General features: G+C 36.7%; 1 protein-coding gene across 1 annotated transcript; it reads right to left on the reverse strand.

The window, feature by feature from the left end:
* Window positions 1-401: 401 nt before the first annotated feature.
* Window positions 402-21,159, reverse strand: LOC109090463 (MAP7 domain-containing protein 2-like). The gene is given in 21 exon segments (XM_042754289.1): window positions 402-1,243; window positions 1,602-1,852; window positions 2,354-3,209; window positions 4,236-4,290; window positions 4,578-4,628; window positions 4,733-4,837; window positions 5,093-5,264; window positions 5,674-5,824; window positions 6,475-6,570; window positions 6,573-6,884; window positions 7,206-7,320; window positions 8,126-8,226; window positions 8,484-8,569; window positions 8,571-8,601; window positions 10,530-10,625; window positions 13,257-13,356; window positions 14,919-15,082; window positions 15,608-15,685; window positions 15,846-15,953; window positions 16,266-16,379; window positions 20,734-21,159. Coding segments are annotated over 20 exon segments (3,084 nt in total). The 5' UTR covers window positions 20,777-21,159; the 3' UTR covers window positions 402-1,243; window position 1,602.
* Window positions 21,160-22,313: the final 1,154 nt, after the last annotated feature.

Consider the following 22,313-nt stretch of genomic DNA (forward strand, 5'->3'; position numbering starts at 1 on the left):
CAAGCACAGGAGACATGAGCTGGTAAAGACAGTTTATTGGTTTGTTTCTAGGCATATAATTATGGCTTGATGCTCATGCCACCATGCACATCATCTACAGTAATCACAACTTTAAGTCACTGCTGTACTGTATTTAGAAACTGAATCTGAGACACTTGGAGAAGTTCAGAAGTTACCTGCAGGCTAATTAAACAGTTTTTCAAGCAAGCTTTTTTGCGCATTCACACTATATAGAACAATTAAACAACAAATCTGTCAACTCTCATTCCCACCCACTCCTAACAAATGTACACCTGCAACATCCATAGACTGTTGAAGTGTTCAGGTAAGTAAAATCACACAGATGGGTTTTTGGTTTGGACGTTTTGTTAAGGATTTTAGTGAATAATGTATGGTAACTGGTTTACATTTGTCAAGAACTTCTGAGATTGAAACTACATTAAGCACAGTGATGACACCGGAAACAAAAAGTGACATTAATATAGTTAATTACTGGTAAACTAGGGCTTTAAATGGGCTTACCACCTTTAATTCTTTATAATATACATGCTGTATTCACTGATGGTCATATTTCTCTAATGTGCTAATGTCCTGCAGTACAAGCATGTAATAGCAAAATAGGGGTTCAATACAGTGATGCAATGCAGGAGATGTTAGTTGAGCTTAAAATACACAGCAATTACTCAACAAAACAGTTCATAATAATACTGTTACAAATGAGAGAGAGAATCAACTGGCAAAGACACCTTTTTATCATGTATTTCTAACTACAAAGAGTTATTATTTCACACTATTTCATACTTCATACAATTATGCTTAAAATATAAGAGTAACCAATTAGTGTTCTGTCTCTATCCAGTGATGACGATGTCATTGAAAAATGTTGAACTCTGGCATAAGATACCTTCATGTCCAAACCCGCTAACCAGCAATTTTGGCCATCCTGTACGTATATAAACATACACACAACACACACGTCTAGTGAACATTTCACACTTGAATTAAATTCTGTCCATAAAATTGAAACACAGCTTCAATACACTTGGTTTTTGTGCTGTAAAGATTAAAGGCAAAAGGAATTCATTTTTAATGAGGACAATATTGAAACTAGATGGACAAATTTCACACTAATGCCTAGCAGTGTTTTCTCCTTTCGTTTCCATTTTCTTTTCTTTTTTTTGTCAAATGAGATGAGTAGTTATCCCATTGCAGTCAGCTGCACCAATGTAGTCTGCCACATTACCTGGTAAATGAACAGAAATATGTTTATCAAATAAATTAATAAAAGAAATGAATACCTTTATGCAGAAAGGATGATTAAATTGATCAAAAGTAACATTAGAGATATTGACATTGATACAAAAATGCAGTTTTTTTGAACATTTTATTCATCAAAAAACCCTGAAGTCTTGCATGATTTCCACAAATATATTGAGAAGCACAACTGTTTTCAACACTGATAATAGTCAATAAATACTGTAGTCTGTTAAAGTCACACTGACCCCAGACTTTTGAATGGTAGTGTAGATCTGTTACTGCTTTCTATTTTTATCTTTTGCATGCAAAAGTACATCAAAAATTATGTTCAACCAACTTTGTACCTTATTGTACATGGTGTTTATCAGAGGATGGAGGGATGAGTTTAGAATCGGATCCAGGGCTACAGACCCCTTCTATTAGATTCTTGTTGCAGTCGCCCAAGCTAGCAGCAGGAGAGAGTCTGGGATATACTACTTGTCCTGTCAGATCCAACAGGTCCTCTAGAGCACAAATGTTATTCATTTCATTCTGCTGGGGAGAGGTCACTGGGGAGAATTCTGGAACGGAAATTAACTCCTCCTTCGAAACAGGGCTGAGAATAGAAAAAAAAACAAGAACACAATATTCCCAGTAAATATGAGGTACTGTAGTTGGGCCTCATATTCCCCAGATGTTGATAATTGGGCAATATCTGTTCAGAATAATGAATTTCATGCCGAAGATACCAAATATACAAAAATGTATGTCATGAAATGTATTTTTACAATGGAGAATGTTTTTAAAAAAGCTAAATATTTTGTAAATATTAAATATAGTCTTTTTTCTGTTTTTCGTTCGATTTTTAAAAATATATATTATATCTTGTTCAAAGTTTGTCTACAAATCAGGTCTTAGTAATGATTACATTACATATAACAATTAAGGAGACGATAGATTGGTGCAGATCAAGTATTGGTGTGTGTAAAAATCATAAATGCATTTTATTCTATTTCTTTTATAACCTTTTGTTTTACTGTGATGCAGTTCCTACCTGGTCAGTGTAGGGCAGTCCAGTGTACAGGATATGTTGACACAGTGACTGTGTCAAACTCACCTAACCTCCATGTACTGCACTTCATCTGCAGAGTCCTCTGCCGCTCCACTCTTCCCCTCCAAAGTGTCCAGACGAATAAGAGGCAGAGGGGGTTTTGACTCTGGTAAGGGGGTCAAGATAGAGGGTGGGATGTCATTCCCTCCCTCCTTTGATTTCACCTGTGTTATCATATGTCCACCAGCCTGAGTGAAAGTCTTTGCTTTTGGGACAGTTACCATTGAACTCCCCTGTCCATTGGCATGGGGGATGTCGGATTTCTTCACAGTGATATCCTTCCTGGGTCCCTGAGCTATGGCCTGTCCATTCATTTGTACAGGATCAGGTGTTTTCACTTGGTTACTGGCCACTTGTTTGGCCACCTGAGTGATAGTTTGGCTTTTTCCATTGGTCAGGTTGGTTTCCTGTAAGTTGTGAGTGGGAATATTTACAGGTGCTTTCACTTGGGTGTAAACTTGGGGTTTACTGTCTGTCATCACAATACTCTTAATATTTGCTACTGTGTTTTCAGGCGAGCTCTTCAGTGGGGTTACCGCCACCTTTGCTGCTGATGTGTCTTCTCGCTTTATCTCTTCCTTCACTTGTAAACTTTGGGTCTTTACCTGCTCGCTCTCTTGTCTAATAGTCTTGGCATTCTCTTCACTTGCCTTTCCTTTCTCTTCTGTTTTCACTGCAGTAGAGTTAATATTCACTTGGCCGTTCAAGAAGGGATTTTTTGCGGGCATGTGTTCATTTGCACATCCATTCTCTGGTCTTTTCCCCGGACTCTCCTGTTTGTCGATCTGGCCATGCACAGAGGTTGTCTGAATGGGGTTGGCCTGAGATTTGTCTTCAGAACTTGAGGTCAAATGGTTACCAACTTAAAAAATTGTGAAAAATTATAACAATTTAAAAAATGTTTTTAATATATTTTAAAATGTAGTTTAGTCCTGTGATAGCAAAGCTAAATGTTCAGCAGCCATTACTCTAGTCTTCAGTGTCATATTACCCTTAAGAAATCATTCTAATTTGCTAATTTGGTGCTCAAGAAACATTTCTTATTATCTATGTTAATAACAGTTGTGCTGCTTAATATTTTTTGTGGAAACCATGATATACTTTTATATGGTTCTCTGATGAAAGGACAGTTCAAATAATAATATTTATTTTAAATATATATATTTTTGTAACAATTTAAAAGTTTTTACTGAATGTTTTTAATTTTTAATTTTAATTTAATGCATCCTTTCTAAGTTTTATATCCAAAACTGACGGAAATGCCCACAGATTTACTATAAACTTTCTAGCACAAGACTACAAAACATTTAACATTTGTTATGCAATGCATGCTTATTATAAATACCTGAGTCACGGTCAACAACTGAACTGAACACTTTCTACACTAGTTATTTTTCTTATTTTGATTCATTACATGCATCATGTCACAAACACATCTTTCTAAAACACCTAATACAGTCAAAAACCACACAAATGACTGCAATGTGAAGCAGAGCAGGCAGACTAAATATAGTCAGTGCGGTCTTTGAATAGATCACATTGAAAGCAAGCTATGACAGTGAATATGATCCCCTGCTGCCCTCTCATGCCGCTGCTGTAGATACTGCAGCGATGGAAAAATACCAGCAGGCCTGCTGACACATTAGCAGTATATACACATATGCCTCTAGGGGAGAACAATCTGAAACTGACTACGATTGGCAGTAGTGAACACTTTTAGATGCATTCACAAAAATAAGCAACTCTACATGCATGGGAATCATTTGTAAGGAAAGCCACATAGGTTAAATAACACCCAATAATAATTTAAAATGTAGTCTTTAACATACATTTCAACCATGTTTGGTGTGTGAAAGTGAGTGCGAGAGAAAGCAGGGTTGAGTCCTACCTGGAGGAGAGACGGGGTGGGAGACAGGAGATAAGGGATCTGGGCTGTCCTCTCTCTGTGTGAATATCAGGTCATTCTGTTACTTTACCTTTCAGAGCAATCATTTCCAACTTTTTTTTACTTGACACAAAAAGGGGATATTTGCGTCACATACACATGGATGGTAATCCATGTAGTTATTTGTCTCAAATGTACCATGCTTTGCCTAATTTAACTAATTGCTTTTTTGTGAAAGTCACACTTTACTACTGTACAGTGTAGTACACATACTGTATTCAACTCACTGAAGACTCTAAACAGTTACAAAGTTAAAGTGATGGATGGTTTGTTTCTTACTGATACCTTCATCTCGCCGTCACCCTTTCTGGTTCTCTTCATTATTTCTTCAATTCTCTACAGGGAACATTTAAAGCACATTTTAGTGTAGTACTATTTAGTGTAGTATACAGCTGATCTGTGCAAAGTTGTTTACTGTGGCTTGATGCTGGTTATACTACCTTTTTTCGTTGTTGTCTTTCCTGTTCCTCCTGCTGTTTGAAAAGCTCTCTCTCCTGCTGCTGACGCTCAGCATCCTTTTGAGAACAAATTTCTGCCTCCTCTTTCTATTAAACACATAAGCACAACTGAAGCTTAGGAGTCTAGAGACAGAACATCAGAGAAGAATGACAGATAGACTGATATAGATAGATATGAGCAGATGCAAAATCAGATTTAGAACCCTATTTAACTACAGTTCGTACTTGGCCTTATTATTTAAAACAGGATTTTACATTCTTCAGAAGTTTGGAATTTAAATGCAAGCTAATGCCTATTGGTCCAATGACTAAAAGGGGTAATCTCACTTTAAATCTTCTGACCTCTTTCTCCATCAGGGCCTGAAGCTCTTTCTCCTTATGTTTTTTCTCCTCCTGCTCTCTCTTCTTCCGTTCTTGCTCTTGCCTACATTTCTCTTCCTCAGCTTGACGAGCCTTCTCTTCTTGTTGAGTTCTTTCCTCCAGCTGCCTCTTCTTAAGCTGCTCAGTCTTCAGTCTGAAAATCACACATAGACCAACACAGTCTTTATCCAGCACACACAAAATGTCAAAGTATTCAACTTATTTTTTCTTTCATGCATTTAAAATGTTTAATTATTTTTTACATCTGTCTTTTTAAAAGATATCTTTCAGTTTCTTATAATTGTACAGCAGTTTGGTACTTTATGGTTTTTATGTGCTTTATTAATCAATTTGAATTGATTCTAATTGAAAAACACATACAAAAAGCACCTTCAAAACTGATGGAACTCCCCACAGATTAAAATGTCTAGCACAATATTCCAAATATGTTAACAAAGTTATGCGACGCATACTCATTATAATGTCTGAGTCACGTTCAGCAAGCACTGAACACTTTGTACACTAGTTCAGAGAAATACATGGTCAGTCATACACATGCATACTTTTCCTGCTCCTCCGATTCCCTGCATTGTTTCTCTTCCTGTTCCCTCAGCGCTCTGGCCAGACGCCTGCGTTCTGCAAACAGACGAGACGCCTCCTCAGCATCTGTCGTTCCAGCAACCACCCTGCCAGGAGAGTTCACAGGTGAAGGATCTGTGAGAGAGTAAATAAAGATAAGCAAGTGTAAATCATTTTCACAATTTGAAGCTGCTGGTAATGAGAAGGGGATGCAAATGATGAATGTCCCTGCAGTAAAAATGAGTTTAAACAAGTTTAAAATATATATATATTTTTAAAGCCCAAGGACCACAAAGCAGGATCCCTTTAGTCTCAAGGGCCTAATTTATTTAGTGATTCTTTTACACTAATAAGGCTAAGTATACAAGGTATACAATATGACCAACATCTTATATCACATCAATATATCTCACAACAGTAGTGTATATCATATTTTTTCCTGAACGTCTAATTCAAAAATGTTTCATATATTACATCACATAATAATAATTATTATTTTAAAAAAAATTTGATAATTCAGTGAACTAAATGAAAGTTATACTACTACATTATGTTTAATTATTTTCCTTTTTTTATTTGGAACTTGATTATTTTCATTATTTTCTTTTAATTGTACCTTACTTGGTATATTTTGTAAGTGGTATGAATCATTTGAACTGAATTTATTTGATGTAAACCAAAAGATAAGACAGTAACACATTAAAAAATATGATCAATAAGCTATATTTGAAAGGTCGTGAAATGGCTTGAGAAGTTTCATATTGTATTACAGGTTTCAGACCCACCTGCACACTTGATAGCAGTCACATCATTACAGTTTGATTTGGGATGTTTTTTCTCAGGGGTCTCCAGCATTTCATTCTTTTTTTTTTTGTTTTTTTTACAAAACTACTTTTTTTTTTTTGTTTGACATTTTTGTGTTTTTTTATATTTTTTTTTTTTTTTTTTTGTGGTTGTTTTATGGAAACCGTTGTCTCCATTTTTGGTGTCTTATCCAAACTTTCATTGTCAGGGCTCTTGTTCTGATGGATCTCAGCCTTGAGAGAACTGCCCTCCTTTGGATCCTGACTTTTGACATCCTCGGCTTGCTTGTCTTCTGTCTTCCTGTTGCTGTCACTGACCGGTGTGGCGGGTCTGTGTTTCGTATACTGCCGCACTGTACAGGGTGACTGAGTACGACTTTTAGGCAATAACTCAAACCATACAAACAGAGAGCTGATTCAGATGCTTATAGTCAGCACATTACCGAATCAAACTAAATGTAATTAATCTGAGGTCACTTATGTCAGCATCTTATGTATATATGAAAAAAAAAAATATATAAAAATATATATACATATATATATATAATATAAAATATGCAACATAAATACATAATAATACATTATATATACATACATACATATATATATATATACATACATATATACATATATATATATATATGTATATATATATATGTATATATATATATATATATATATATATATATAGGTAAGTGTGTCTCTGTCTTACTTGGGTGTGGCAGGTGAGGCAGAGCGGTGGGTCACATCAGCAGGAGATTTGGCTCTCCTAACCGGTGAACCTGTGGCCGGAGAACCAGTCCTCCTCTCTCTACGCAGTCTCTCCTTCTGCAACAAACACAAATAACACATAATGCTCTATGGTACACTGCTGCCAGATGGCAAAATAACAGCTTCCTTCCTTTCTTCCTTCACAGTAATATTATAAAATATTCTATTCCTTTGATGGCAAAGCTGAATTTGTTAGCAGCCATTGCTCCAGGCTTCAATGTCACATGATCCTTCAGAAATCATTCTAATGTGCTGATTTGGTGCTCAAGAAACATTTCATATTATCATAGATTTCGTATTCATATAAAACAGTTGTGCTTAATATTTTTGTGGAAACCATGCTACATTTTTTCAGGATTATTTGATGAATAGAAATGTAAAAAGAATAGCATTTGTTTGAAATATAAATATTTTGTAACATTATGAATATCTTTACTGTCACTTTTGATCAGTTGAATGCATCCTTGCTGAACATATCCATTACTTAAAAATTTAGTTTTATAAAATATTGAGAAAATACTGCCATATGGCAATTTTCATTAATAAAAATTAATTTATTTAGAGGAGTTGCTGATAACAAGGGCAAAAAAAAGATAATACCTGGACACCATTGTTTTTTTAAATTGTTATTAAAGCTATTTTAAAAAGTTAAACAGAAAAAAATATAAACTAAAAAATAGAACTTAATCCATACTATATACCACAGAGGGATAAAAGTGTTTGTTTGCTTCTGCATGTCTGTGTGGACTGTACAACTAAAATGACACTCTCAGTATGTAGCCTACTTTACTGAAAGCTTTTGTCTTGTACCTCTATGAACAGAAGAGGTGTGCTTTTGAGTTTGTTATAGATCTGTCCTGACCTTGGGGGTGTTAGGGGCAGTGAGAGCGCCACTGGATTCTTCTGTTGGCACAGGATTGTTTCTTCTGCGACTTGGTGACCCTCTGTGAGGACTGGAGGGCACTGCATGAGAGAGACAGATGAGCATTTCCTGGTCAGAGCAGATCTCTCAATATTACAACTTGTGGCTACTCAGTTAAAAAAAAACGACATAAAATAATTAGCAAGCCACAATTAAACACATACCCTTTGGTTATCTAAAATAAAACAAACAAAAACTGTATTCATGTACAGTGATGTAATTCAGCTCTTGTGTGAAGCTTTAATAAGATAATACACCTGTTGCGGGCTGAGTATGTGGGGGTGTGTGTGTGTGTTACCTTTGCAGCATAGACAGGACAGATGCAGCTCTGCAGCACTGTTACAGTGAGCCAGTGCGGAGGGTGTGTGTGTGAGGAGGCGTTTTTTTGTCCATAGAGTTCAGATGGTCATGATGGGCTGACAAAGAGAGGGATGGAGGGATGGAGAGAATCGGGGGGGGGGAAAGGATGAATCGAATGGATGGAACAAACATAACATTAATATGAATGGAAAGATAAAGGAATGAATTTGGAAATGTGTCCACAGCCCCCTTAAAACATGTATTAAAAATGTAAACTTTATGATAAAAGGATAATAGCATATTATTGATTTAGTGACTATTGATTTAAGTTAAACAAAAAATATATAACATTTTAATTTTGATAAAATAATGCAGATATTGTACCTTTTCTGACAAACCTTAGTAGGATATAAAGAAGAAATAATGATGAAGGCCAATTATGAGTTTTGAAATGGGTTCTGGGTGATTTATGCATAGATCAGTGTGTTTGTGTGTTTGTGTATGGTTATGTTATAGAACCATGACTCTCAAATAAATCAAACAATTCAGCTGAGATCTAATTAGGAAGAAAAACTACCCAAGAACAGACAAACATGCACACGCAATATAATATTGAAAAAAAAACATATAGCGGTGATGGTACTGCAAATAAGTACTTGTTCACACACATGAGGTTGTAAGTAAAAAAAAAGTACAATCACAATCAATACAAAACTCACAAAAAGACACAGCAGCACACAGACATTCAGATTTGCTTTGACTTTCTCCAATCAAGTATTGAGCTACAGACCAGTGCACATTGAATATACAGTGCCGTACTAAAGAATTCCGACTCACAATTCAACAGCTTTTTTGTTTTTATTTCAAAACACTGATATTGCTTACCACCATAATGAAACAGAGCCACAGATTATCAGCTGAACTGAGACCAGAAATAAGCCTATGTTTTAGACCATTTTCTGTTTAACTAATCGGTATTTTTACATTGCAAATGGTTCTGTCCTGTGCAAACATTCTGTCTTGATGCAAGGGTTTTCTGAATGGTTGCCAGGGTGTTGCTATGTGGTTGCTAGCATGCTGCTATGCGGTTTCTAGAGTGTTCTGGGTGGTTTCCATGTGGCTGTACTGGCCCAAGTCAACATAACCCACCCAAGATATGGTATCCTTGAGTTTAAAATTTGATCAAATTTGCAAAAATTTGCAGACAAAAAAGGTTCATTGTCTATTGTCAGTAGTGTAGCAATGTATGAAGCACTGCTCACACAGAGGTCACTATCAAACCATGTAGCTTTCTGTTCTTCGACACAGTACATCTGTGTGACCAATTTTCACTCTTTGCATGTGGAAATATTTCACTCTCACACTAAACTCATGACTGCATGCATTCCTAATGAAATGACTGGATTTTGCCCATGAAAATTCGCCGAACAATAAGAAATGTGTCTGCACCTTAAACCTATGGTCATATTTTGCTGATGTTTTTGATGTTTGCCTGTTTTATCATCTGCCAAGCAAAAATCTAATATTTTCAGTCAGAATAAAAAAAAAACATTAGAATTTGCCATAGCAAGCACCACTTATTCATTTTTAGTACTTAATAAAACAAAATCACAAACCCCTGAATTTCAATGAAGGATTTGTAATTCAGTGATTAAGAGAATGTATGATTGGTCTGAGTACTTCTGCAAAGCACTGTACATTCAGATTGGGTATAGCAGCATGTGAATTGCTCAGCAAAACAAATACTGGACATTATTATACTTCAAAGCAGCCTCCTCTTTTCATCCCCTTATCTTTCTGGCTCTTGATCAAAAACTGTTTCAAGTCAGCTAATTTTACATAGCACTTATGAACAGTCTCTTTTTGAGACCTAATGTAAATGCAGCTGGGTCAAATATGGATATGCAAGCATTTACTCCACTTAGCTCAAGACGGAACAGGGGAAGGAGAGCAGGCTGGTTTTTAGGATGGAAACCAAAAACGATGTCAATCTGAAGGGACAGGAGGGAAGAGGGGATGAGAAAAGGCCAGCTAGGGTTCATACCATTGCCTGATTCGATGGCAGCAGGAGAGGGGGCAGCGAGGTCATGGGGGAGAGCAGAGGCAGCAGAGTGAGGAGGCGGGGCATTCTCCCAGTCACCTGGCGATAGGGTCACGGTAGAGCACAGCAGAAACAGCAGAGGGTTATGGACAGACTGGGCACCCTTAGGTGAAGTGTGTGTTTTTGGAGTGGCGTGTGTACCTAAACACACACACTTACTAACGTTCACCACATCCTCTGACACTCTTTAAGCATGGCAGCCAGACACAATGAGCAGGGCTGAGCTCTTTTCAGACACACTCAAACTCAAAACCTGCATCCTTCACATACACACACTGCATCATCATCAGAACACACTTTTACTACTGAAATCACCATTGAGTGCTCTCAGTAAGCATTCATATTTCTGGGGTAAAAAGGGATGGTTCACCCCCCAAAAAAAATACTTTCTGTCATCATTTACTCACCCTCATGTGATTTTTTAATGAATGCTGATAATCACTTTTGGTTCCCATTACATTGTATTTTGTTTTATATATTAGATTTTTATCCAAGCAATGGAAGTCAGTGAGAACTGAAAATGTATGGAGACAGATTAGTCTCAAATATAATTCACGCAAAAAACATGATTCACACATGCGTAAACAATTTCACATGCATGAAACCTAATCCACGTAACACACAAAAAAAAATTCACGTGCGTGAAAAAAAATATATATTCACAAAAAGCAATTCACATGCGCAAAATAAAAATTATAATTCATAAAATACATTTCACAAATGCAAAACACAATTCGTAGATATACAACTGTGCGCAAAAAGCCTTTGAATGTTTTAAAATGTACGAGTGTCTGAATGTACAAATCGTCATTTACTACGAATCCACTCGGATTTGTGTGTGTGTGTTTTTGAGACTTTCCTGGCAGAGCTCTCTTCCCCACGTGGGTCTGTCATACTCTTTTAGCCAATCAGATGCGAGCTTACCATTCGACCAATCATATCATAAGCCACCGAGAGTGCATTCAGAAGCTCGCAGGCAATCGGGGAGACGTCAAGAGAGAAGCCCATAGAAGCCCTGGCGTTACATTTTAAAATACTATACAAAATAATGAAATCAGAATACTTACTCCTGCTCAGTCACCGCCAAAGAACTCCCCGCTCAAGCTCGCCGTCCTCTGCAAGATTAAACAATGGCAGTTTGCACGAAAGCTACTAGAAGATTTACATCTGTCAGACAGGTTGCTGACGTCATCAAGCTTAGTTTGAGTCTGCGCGTCAGAAACGGAAGTTCTAAAAATCGCTAAAAATGGGCTTCACTTGTCTCAATTGAGTTCCAATTGGGTCGCTGTGTCCATTTCTTTTACTGTCTATGGGATTACTGATGTAAAGGCTTAATTTCCGTTCTAATTAATCCATATTGCGCAAAAGGTGCGCAGAATCGTGCTCCTTGAATGCACTCTCGGTGGCTTATGATATGATTGGTTGAATGGTAAACTCGCATCTGATTGGCTAAAGAGTACGACAGACCCACGTGGGAAGAGAGCTCTGCCAGGAAAGTCTCAAAAAACACACACACAAATCCGAGTGGATTCGTAGTAAATGACGATTTGTACATTCCGACACTCGTACATTTTAAACATTCAAAGGTTTTTGTGCACAGTTGTATATCTACGAATTGTGTTTTGCATTTGTGAAATGTATTTTATGAATATATAATTTTATTTTGCGCATGTGAATTGCTTTTTGTGAATATATATTTTTTTTTTGTGAATTTTTTTTGTGTGTACGTGAATTAGGTTTCATGCATGTGAAATTGTTTACGCATGTGTGAATCGTGTTTTTTGCGTGAATTATATTTGAGACTAATCTGTCTCCATGAAAATGTTTATCTATCAACATTCTTCAAAATAGTTTTGTCTTCCACAGAAGAAATAAAGTCATACAGGTTTGGAAGAACATAAGGGTGAGTAAATCATGACAGAATTATCTATCCCTTTATTAAGAAACATTTAAGTCACTGTGGATAAAAGCATAAACTTAACTGATTTTTTTGTTTAAAAATAATCATAATAATTTTATTTAAATAATTTTGATTACAATCTATAATGACTTGGATGAATAAAAGCCTTCAGAAATGTTACATAAACAAGCTTTCTTCCTTCTGAACTTCCCTGGCTTCTTAAATGATTAAATCTAAGGCCCCAAATCAATAACCAATTTCTTAACCAATGAATGTGCTTGTATCTAAATCAAGCCAATAGGACGAGGAGCAGCACGCAGAAAGTGCCGATTCACTCATGCCTGTCTGTCCTTCCTCTCTGATGAGCTATAGCATGAAACCTGAGCTCTAGTAACACTGTGTACTAAAGCCCAGATGAAAATCACACAAAATGCAAGGACACACTGCACTGCAGTGTCACAGCAGCATTACAACGGCTTCATAACATTCACTGCATTGTCAAAAATGTAAATAATAAAGCAGGATATTCAGTAACGTACATTTTGAAATAATTTAAAAATCAAATAAGATGAAGAAGAAAAATGCTGAATAAATTAAATTGAATTTAGTTTAGTTTATTGAATGCAACATAGCATTTTTATGAGTTGAAACTAAGTTAACATTTTCTAACAGTAGTGCCTTCCTTCCATTCTCACTCCATCAGTGCTCACTCCCCTCCTCCCAGTCTCTCTTTTTCTTCATCCAGTGTGATGTGTGTGCATTACACTCACCTTGAGCAGTGCTGTTGGGTCCCCATGCCCAGCGTTTATTCCTGTTCTCCAGCTGCAAGCTGCGCTCCAGTGATTTCCTCATTAGAGCTTCCAGACGCTCCTGTGTGTGCCGTTCCAGCACAGGAAAAACCAGACATTCACTTCACCAGTGGATATTTACACCAACAACATCAGTACCACCACAATGGGTGCCCATAATTCCTTGTGATTGCTTATAGTACACTACTAAAGATTTCTATTTTATTTATTTATTTATTTACTTACTTGAAAGAAAGTAATACTTTTATTCACCAAGTATGCATGAAATTGATCAAAAGTGGCAGTAGAGAAATGTATGTTTTAATGATTAATGTATAAGTGCGTAATGTATAATGATTAATCAAAGAATCCTGAAAAAAAATCCAATTAACAAATTAATGTTCAACACTGATTATAATTAGAAAAGTTTTTTAAGCACCAAATCAGCATATTATCAGCATATTAGAATGATTTCTACAAGATCGTGTGTTACTAAAGACTGGAGTAATGGCTGCTGAAAAATTAAGCTTTGCCATCACAAGAATAAAATATATTTTAAAATATGTTAAAATAAAGTTTTTTAAAATTGTAATAATACTACAGTCTTTACCGTATTTTTGATCGAATCAGTGCAGCCTTAGTGAGCATAAGAGACTTGTTTCAAAAACTTTGTTAAAAAATTTTACTCTACTGACCCCAAACATTTGATTGGTAGTTTAGTGCCATATCACAGACTCAAGTACTTACTAACACGTTAAATTTCCACATTAAGTTCTAACTCATTCCCTTCTAGACATATGGCACTAATAGGCACCATATGATCAGCAAGTTGCATATTCAGATATTGACATGGCAATTCATAACGCAAATTTCAGTCATCTCGTTTAAGCTTCTATTTGTATTTTCTTTGCATCTATGAAAATGTTTCCAGCAACATTTGTTGAGTCCAGCATCACCTTCCCCACATGCCACTTTGTTCATCTTTCATTCTTTGCCCACTCCTTTTCGGGATTAGCCTTTCCAAAATGAACATAGTTGTGAAAGCTGACTGTGTGGCAGATGAAGGCCGTGTTTAAGAAGAATAATGAATCCACAGCCCAGCAAGAGACAAGGATTAAAATAAAGTCTGATCTGATCCAGCCAAATCCCTCTTATTGGAGAAGTATCACAAGCCACGGCACTCAGTAAACACTCACAAGCTCACAACAGATAAATGACTTTACAAGAATAGTGTCTGCCCTGTGGGTGGGTGAGATTAAATGGCAAGGCAGAAATTCATTACCATAGATACAGTGAAATTGCTTAAATTGACATTAAAAAATTGTGATTCTTTTTTTTTTTTGGTAAATTCAAATGGTTTTGCATTGCACCATATGAATTTATTCAAAATACAGGCCTAATTGTATTCCTAATACAGGTGTAAATGCCCCACACCTATTGGAGATTAATTACAAAGAATATTTCAATTTATTGGCTGGACTGAATGATTATCTAATTGTGTCCTGACATCTGGCATAAAAGTTCCAAATGAGAAAATAGCATTTGAAAGGTCAAGGGAAGACTAGCATCAATATCTGCTCTTTCATGACTCCTTGGTTTAACACTGAGTCCTAGGACAGGTGCATTTGACGATAGATCTCTGACCTTCTCCTCCTCTAGCTGCTGTCTTCTCTTCTCCTCCACGGCTGCTCTGCGAAGCTCCTCCTTCTGTCTCTGCTCCTCCAGCCTCTTCCAGCGCTCCTCCACTGTCTTCTCATACTGCATCTGTGCCCGCCTTTCTTTCTCCTTCATAGCTTGTTCCCGTGCAACTGAGAGAGAGCGAGAGAAACTAGTGACTTTATTTTGACTTGCTATGTAGTAACATAAACTCAAAGCTTATCATCATAGTTTCTGACACCTTAGGCAATTAGCATTGGGTTAATATATTTGTGAAGTAAAAAAAAAAGAAATTGATTTGTAACCCTTGACTTGCACTGCATCTAGCATCCTGTGAAAATCACCAAATCATGTGCCATGCAATGCACCACCACTACTGATCTACAGTACACTTACTGACAAGGATTATGGTCCACTTAGTTATTACTGTAATTCAAACAGTAAAGCACGGTTCTCATAATACCAAGATCATAGGTTCACTTTCCAAGAATGCATGGACTGATAAAAAACAGACCTTTGATGCAATGTATGCTGATTTAAATAAAAGCATTTGACATGCATATATTAAACCTTCATCTCATATTCCTCTGAAATCTGAGAATCGCCCCTGTGAGTCACTTATTTGAATTCACAGCAACGCCACCCACACATTCAGAAACACGAACAGACACGCTTACCCAAACTCCTCTCCCTCTCCTCACGTCTCTCCTTTGCAAGTTTCATTCTATCATCTGTCTTCAAATAGCCCTCCATATCTTTGTGAGAGAGACAGGGAAACATAAAAACAATGGAAAAAAGACACTTTATCTCTTTAGACATTTATTTACACTGCTTGAGGTTTGAACTGTTTTTAGACACATAATCAGATGAGATCAAAGACATCCACTCAACACCAACAGAAAAGGTGGGACTTACATTGTTTACCTGCATGTGAGTTGGTATTGGCTGGATGACATGAAGGTGAAGCAGGCCCGTTGGTTTGAGTTTTCTTTTCTGTGACAGTGGGTGGGGTCAGAGCTTCAGCTTTAGACAGGATGAAGGAGAAAATTATATGTCAGTGAAATTTAAAGTTCAGTCATTAGAACCCATTGTTTATTCTGCCATCAACTCCTTTTCAACAATATGACATGTGACCCTAAAATCAATCATATAATATAGTTAAATGTAATAAAAATACTATTTCCAAACATCTCTGCCACCCCAACTAACCATCTGCTACAATCTGAACATATATATGTATATGTGTGTGTGTGTGTGTGTGTGTGTGTCTGTGTGTACACACTTTTTGTTTTTTAATTAAAAGCGTTTTTGCACATTAATGTAGGGTGGTCTTACCGTGTTTTATAGAAGGGCTGCCTTGGTTGGTTTTCTGGTAAGTTGGTGATGCATGGCCATTACTTTGAGGTCTCTTTTCCGGAGTTAAAGGTGATGTCATTACTTTTGTGACTGCTGAGAAAAAGGAACACACCAACAGTGATAAAAACTGGTAGAAAAGGCAAGCTTTGGTGTTGAGAAGACCTTGACATATATAGTTGGCCTTGTTACTTAGAGATATTGTATCTGAGTTATTAAGACACACACATATATAAATATATAAAGAGACAAAACACAGCATTACAGAACTGACAAATTGAGGTAAACAGAGTGTTCATTTCTGTTTTGTCAAGGACAAAGAACAGACCATTGATTCATTCTGGACTGGATTATAAATCTGAAGCTGTGGCCTAGTTACTTCTGCTTCAGCTATATGCTCAATCAGTCATTTCAAGGCACATACACATAATAGAGTCAGACATTATATCATTTATCCACAGGGATTTGCACCCACTAGAACAAAAAAACTCAATAAAATAAACCACACATACTGACAATATATTAGACAGATTAGTACAGAACAAATTTGCATTTTGTGATCTCTAAAAATAAACTATTTTAAAAAATGGTTCTGACAGAGCAGTGGAAATGCTTTGTCAGGGGTTCTTTTTATTCCAGCTAAGTTCAGTTTCCAACCTCCTTTCCTTCCTCTGCATGACGTGTCTTTTAAATAAATTGCTCACTCATGATGGTGTCCATTGTCTGCCATCTCTTTCCTCTTTTTCTTTCTCTCTGCTTCCCTAACTCTATTCCCGATACACACACAAGCTCTGCTATAAGAAGCAGAGTGGACATAAAGCTGAGTTAGTATGTTTGAGCTCACTGTCATATAGTGTCATGATTCATGAACAATGAAACACGGCACTTCATCTAAAAAATACTCATGCTACGTTCATGCAGAAAACTCTAGTGGATTTTGCTCTAGGCTCTCTGAGTGTCTAAAAGACTATAAATAAATATCAATATCTGTATATACAGAGAGAGAGAGAGAGAGAGGGAGATTTTGAACTGATGTAGGTATCTTAAGTATTTAAATTAATAACAATATCTGTTTTTTCAAATTGATATTTGGAGTGGGTTATTTTTGGAGACTATGTTTTTTGTTACTTGGTCCCCTTGCAGTTAGAAGGCCCATCTGACGAAGGATGTTATGAAGTGTAGTTTCACTATATGTATCTTCTTTTTATGTATCTTATTTTACTTGACAATAATAATAATACATACAATGTATTTTCAATCCTCTAAAGATGTAAGTACTGATGTGATTTGAAATGCCAAAGAAACAACCATGACAGCAGCTAATCAAATTTCTTAATGTTTCTGGATATTAATTTTATATAATTATATCTATATAATATAATATGTTTATAAATCTGCTTTATATAAATGGTTTGGACATTAACAGTAAGAATGGTATCAATAAAAATATTAGAGGATCTCTTGAAGGAAATCATTACGAATCGAAATAATATTTAGGCTGACCCTACGTTGCTTATTCAGTTTATATTTATAAATATAATAATAATATAGCCTAACAACAATAAAATTGCACACACACACATATATAATATATATATATTATATATATATATATATATATATATATATATATATATATATGAATAATTTTTATATATATATTACTATAAAACACACTTTATCCTAAACTTGTCAAAAGCATGGCACACACACCTATATATAGGAATAATTTGTGTGCTACAATGATCTGTCAAAATGTGTCAAAAATTCAGGTATGGTTTGCACAAACGTAACATGCAGTAGGACAGGCACAGTTCTGCAGATGCTGCTTATATCACACACACCGAAGCAGCTCCTGAGCCGGATGTAGCTCCCTCTATCGATTCTCCGTTAAATTAATTTGGCAAATGGACGTGGTTTAGTCTGAACGGCTCTAATCTCATCAGAGTTTGACCTGTGTTGGGCGGTGCTCGCCCTGTCAACTTTCGAGAACCTCCCATGCCATGAAAATACAACACAGTACACAAATAATGGACGACTGGCGAACGCACAAACAATAAACCCCTGCACAGAGTCTGCAACAGACAGGCCAAACTAAAAAAATTAAGCTTTTGAGAAGGAAATTAATCGACTGAGCAAATCTGTTCTTCATCACCCCGTGAGCTACTGTACATCATAAGCATGGGAAAATGAGTGTGCGCGCAAGTCACCGTCCCATTGCCGGCGCTGTGGTGGGGCATTCGAGGGCCGTGCCCCCCCTAGCGGTCATTGATGCCCCCTATTACAGGCCATTGGCGTGGCCCAAAAAAAAATGCCCCTTTTAGTTATTATTTTAATATTAAATGTTCAAACTGTAACTTAAAGTAATAAAATAAAAATAATGGGGAAAAGTGCATAATTTTGGTTGCTCATGGCACGTTACTAGGCTTCGTCATGGGAGATGCTTATTGGTCGCCGAGTAAACTTGTTACATTTGATTTGCAGCGCGCGCGCAAAATCCATTTCAAGTTGAAGAAACAGTTTTGTCCGTCTATATTATAGACAGATTGTTAGCAGCTAATTAAAAAAAAAAAAAAAAAACAGGTGAATTGTTGATGAATGTTTGTGGGTTCTAACTGCATTTGTGTTTTATACTTGGCTGTCTGTAAAGATATACGGGCTTATGTCATTTCTGCTTGGTGCGTGCATAAAACTGTTGGGAGGTGTGTAACCCAGGTTAAAACCAAGTATAGCATAAAGTAATAGCAGAAAAATACATTTATTTTTTGTCCTTTATTTATTTTGTTTAGAAAATGAGTCCTTTAGAGTATTTAAAGTCCTTGAAAACCCTAAGCAAAAAAACGGTGTTTAAAGAAATTATTTTATTTGTTGAAGCACACTTTGTATTTTCTGTATTATTTTATTTTTTCCATTCCCTGTATTTTATTTTCTTTTATCTATTTCTCAAGTTCTACAGAATTTGCATTCTACGCAAATCAAAAAACTACAAAATCAGTTAAACCTTATACCCTGTGTGAGTGGCTCATTATTGTTGTGACATCCTTATTCTCTGCAGGCGAATTTTTAGTCTTCTGTTGGTCCATACGCAGACATTTGTCTGATGATGTGCAAATCGTTTTATTAAGAAAAAAAGCCTTAAGTTTTCAGCAAACAATCTATACGAAAAACACTTTGTCTGATGGGGACATTTTTTTTTGCCGGTTTTTCAAAGCTTCAAACTGATTCAGTGTTTTATTTTTGTCGTCGTAATTTGTAAATTTTTTTAAGTATAAAAAAAATATCCAGCTGTCATTGTAGGCCAATTTTATGTTTTTTATTTAGACTATATTATATTTATATTATTATTTTCTGTCCTGTTCTGTTGTTTAGGCTATCTGTTCTGGGCCGGGTTTCCCTCGATGTAGCCTAGCCTATCTTAGCTCTTAAAAAGCGCTCTCTACGTGCAAGGTTATAAACGTTAGCCGCAATTCCTCGTGCGTTTCCCAAAAAATATGTACATTTTTCCCAAAAATGTAGGCTACTGAACTCAATAGAACGCGAGACAATTGAGTGAGCGCTGTCCATTCGCTGACGTGCTGAACTAGGGCTATACTAACCTTATATTGAATCGTATTCTGAACGTTTAACCTAACAATCGTCATCTGTTGTGTATTAGGAATCAAGACAGGTAGAAAAAAAAAAAAAAAAAAAAAAAAAAAAAAAATTAATATGACATTCTATATAGATAGATCATTGGAGCTAACATTATAGGGTAGAATGTCATTCTATATAGATCATTGGAACCGTATCCGGTCGGCAAAAACAGCAAATTTCAGCGCTGTCTTCTGTTCCTCTTTTAGATAAACCCCAAATTTCTAAAGGCCCAGTTCACACCAAGGACGATAACTATAAAGATAACAATAAAGATATAGTTCTAAAAATCGTTTTCAGTATTAAAGAACAGCAGAGTCCACACCACAACTATAACGATAAACACAAAGAAAAACAATATCGTCGGAATCACTTTCAAAATGAATTTTTTTCCAGCTGATGAATGATAAAAAATTGACAGCCAATCAGAATCCATCCTGCTGTAACGCGCTCGATAATTTAAAGCGCCAGACGAAGCGTGCGCTTAGAATAAACAGAAGATATCGTTGGCTGGTGTGGACGCTAATATCGTTATCTTTATAGTCATCGTTCTTTGTGTGAACGGGCTTTAAATCTTTCATTGTCATTCTATATAGATCTTTCAGATTTGGTCTGGATTTCCATGCTACTATGATGTTGCCAATAGTCAAAAAAATATTTATCAAACGACAGTGCCCCCCCGCCGATGATCCAATGCCCCTCCAGTAGATCTGTTCTGACGCCGACTCTGCCTGTCCTATCCAGTTCTCAAGCTAACAGAACACCGCAGGTACGATTACTGAATGATTAACGGAACGTTACCTTTGCGCAAGTCGCTCACCTGTCGTTGTACAGACAGCGGTGTTGACAGCGTTCTCCGCCATCTATGTGGTGTACCGGCGGCTCTTCCAACCGCAATGTCACGGACAGCGCCGCAGCAGAACTCTACCCCCCAAAAACTCAAGCCAAGAGAAACAGCATAGCCAGCTCCTTCGTGACTGCCGCTGCGCTACCGGGACCTGATCTCAGCAGAATGCGCTCGGTGGCGCTATCGCAGATCGTTAGGTTTGCAGTGACGAATCGATTGTGAGGAAAGTTAGTCTCGCGCGGCGGTCAGGAGTATACCCGCTGTCCGGTAAAAGAGAGCACTAGCGGTTGCTGAGTCCAGATAGAGAGGCTGGACAGCGCAGAAGTGCTGAAACACAGAGTGACGTCATCCGCAGCGGTGAAAACGACGGCAAAGAAACGGATTCAGCTCTACTAGAAAACAACCAAAACTTTTCAATGACACATTTAGGCGAAAAAAAATATTAAATTAAAATCCAGTATAGGCTTTAGTTAAAGGTTGTTGTTTTTTTTTCGGCAAAGGGTCTTTTAAAGTAATTATTTTCCGTTAAATATAATGTTTCAGAGAGAGAGAGAGAGAGAGAGAGAGAGAGAGAGAGAGAGAGAGAGAGATTGAGATTTGTGGCCCACAAATATTATCAATCTTATATGCAAATAGCTGATATATAGTTACATCGACGTGTTTTGCAAAAAAAAAAAAAAAAAAAAAAAACTGGCTCAGTGCTGTTATCATATGCAGTCGCAGAAACTCTCATGGTTTCCGTGTTAACAGAAGATAAAATAAAAGGTCACAGCAAAAATGTTAACTTTTTGCGTAGGCTACATTTTTGTAAGGGGACTTAAAACATCCAAAGCAGACTTACTATTCGACATTTTTTCCAGATGTACAAGTTTGTAGCGTGCACTCACTATAGCTACATTCAGTCCTGCTGACCTCATAAATATGCAAATTACAAAACTATGGGATTTTAATTGTAACGGGGATTCTTGAACAATGTAAAACACGAAACACTTTTCCAGAATTAACTCTTTTAGGTGTAAAAAGCCTAATTTACACTTCGAAATTGCTCAAAAATGGGTCACAAGAAACTTTTAGGAGCAATCAGTGACCCAAACACTGCATCACAGGTATCTTGAAGGTACGTTTGAGGTTAATGTTAGATCTCGAAGGGTAGTAAATAACCGGTTCCTCTGTGGAGATGGGCCATGTGATATGGATGAAACGTGGCAGTCCGATACAGCCAGAGGGGCAGCAGTTCTGGCAGTAATGAGTCCAAATGAAATGGGTCAGTACGACTTCTCTTAAAGCGACCTGCTCTGACAGGGAGCCCAACAGTAGATAAGATCCACTCCAGACAACATTACTGCGTGACCAAACGAAGGTCTAAATATAATTCTACACATGGTCTGAATTAGTGCCTAACCTTATGAAGGTTTTAGTATATTTTTAATCAGAATTTGTAAACCTCTGTAATTGTTAAGTATGTTTTTGAATTTGTATCACTTCATTATCAGGAAACATAAAATATGTTACTGCTACTTCCATTCCGTACAAACTGAGGGGGACAACAACAA

The sequence above is a fragment of the Cyprinus carpio genome, chromosome A5 (genome assembly GCF_018340385.1).
Source record: "Cyprinus carpio isolate SPL01 chromosome A5, ASM1834038v1, whole genome shotgun sequence".
Lineage (NCBI taxonomy): Eukaryota > Metazoa > Chordata > Actinopteri > Cypriniformes > Cyprinidae > Cyprinus > Cyprinus carpio.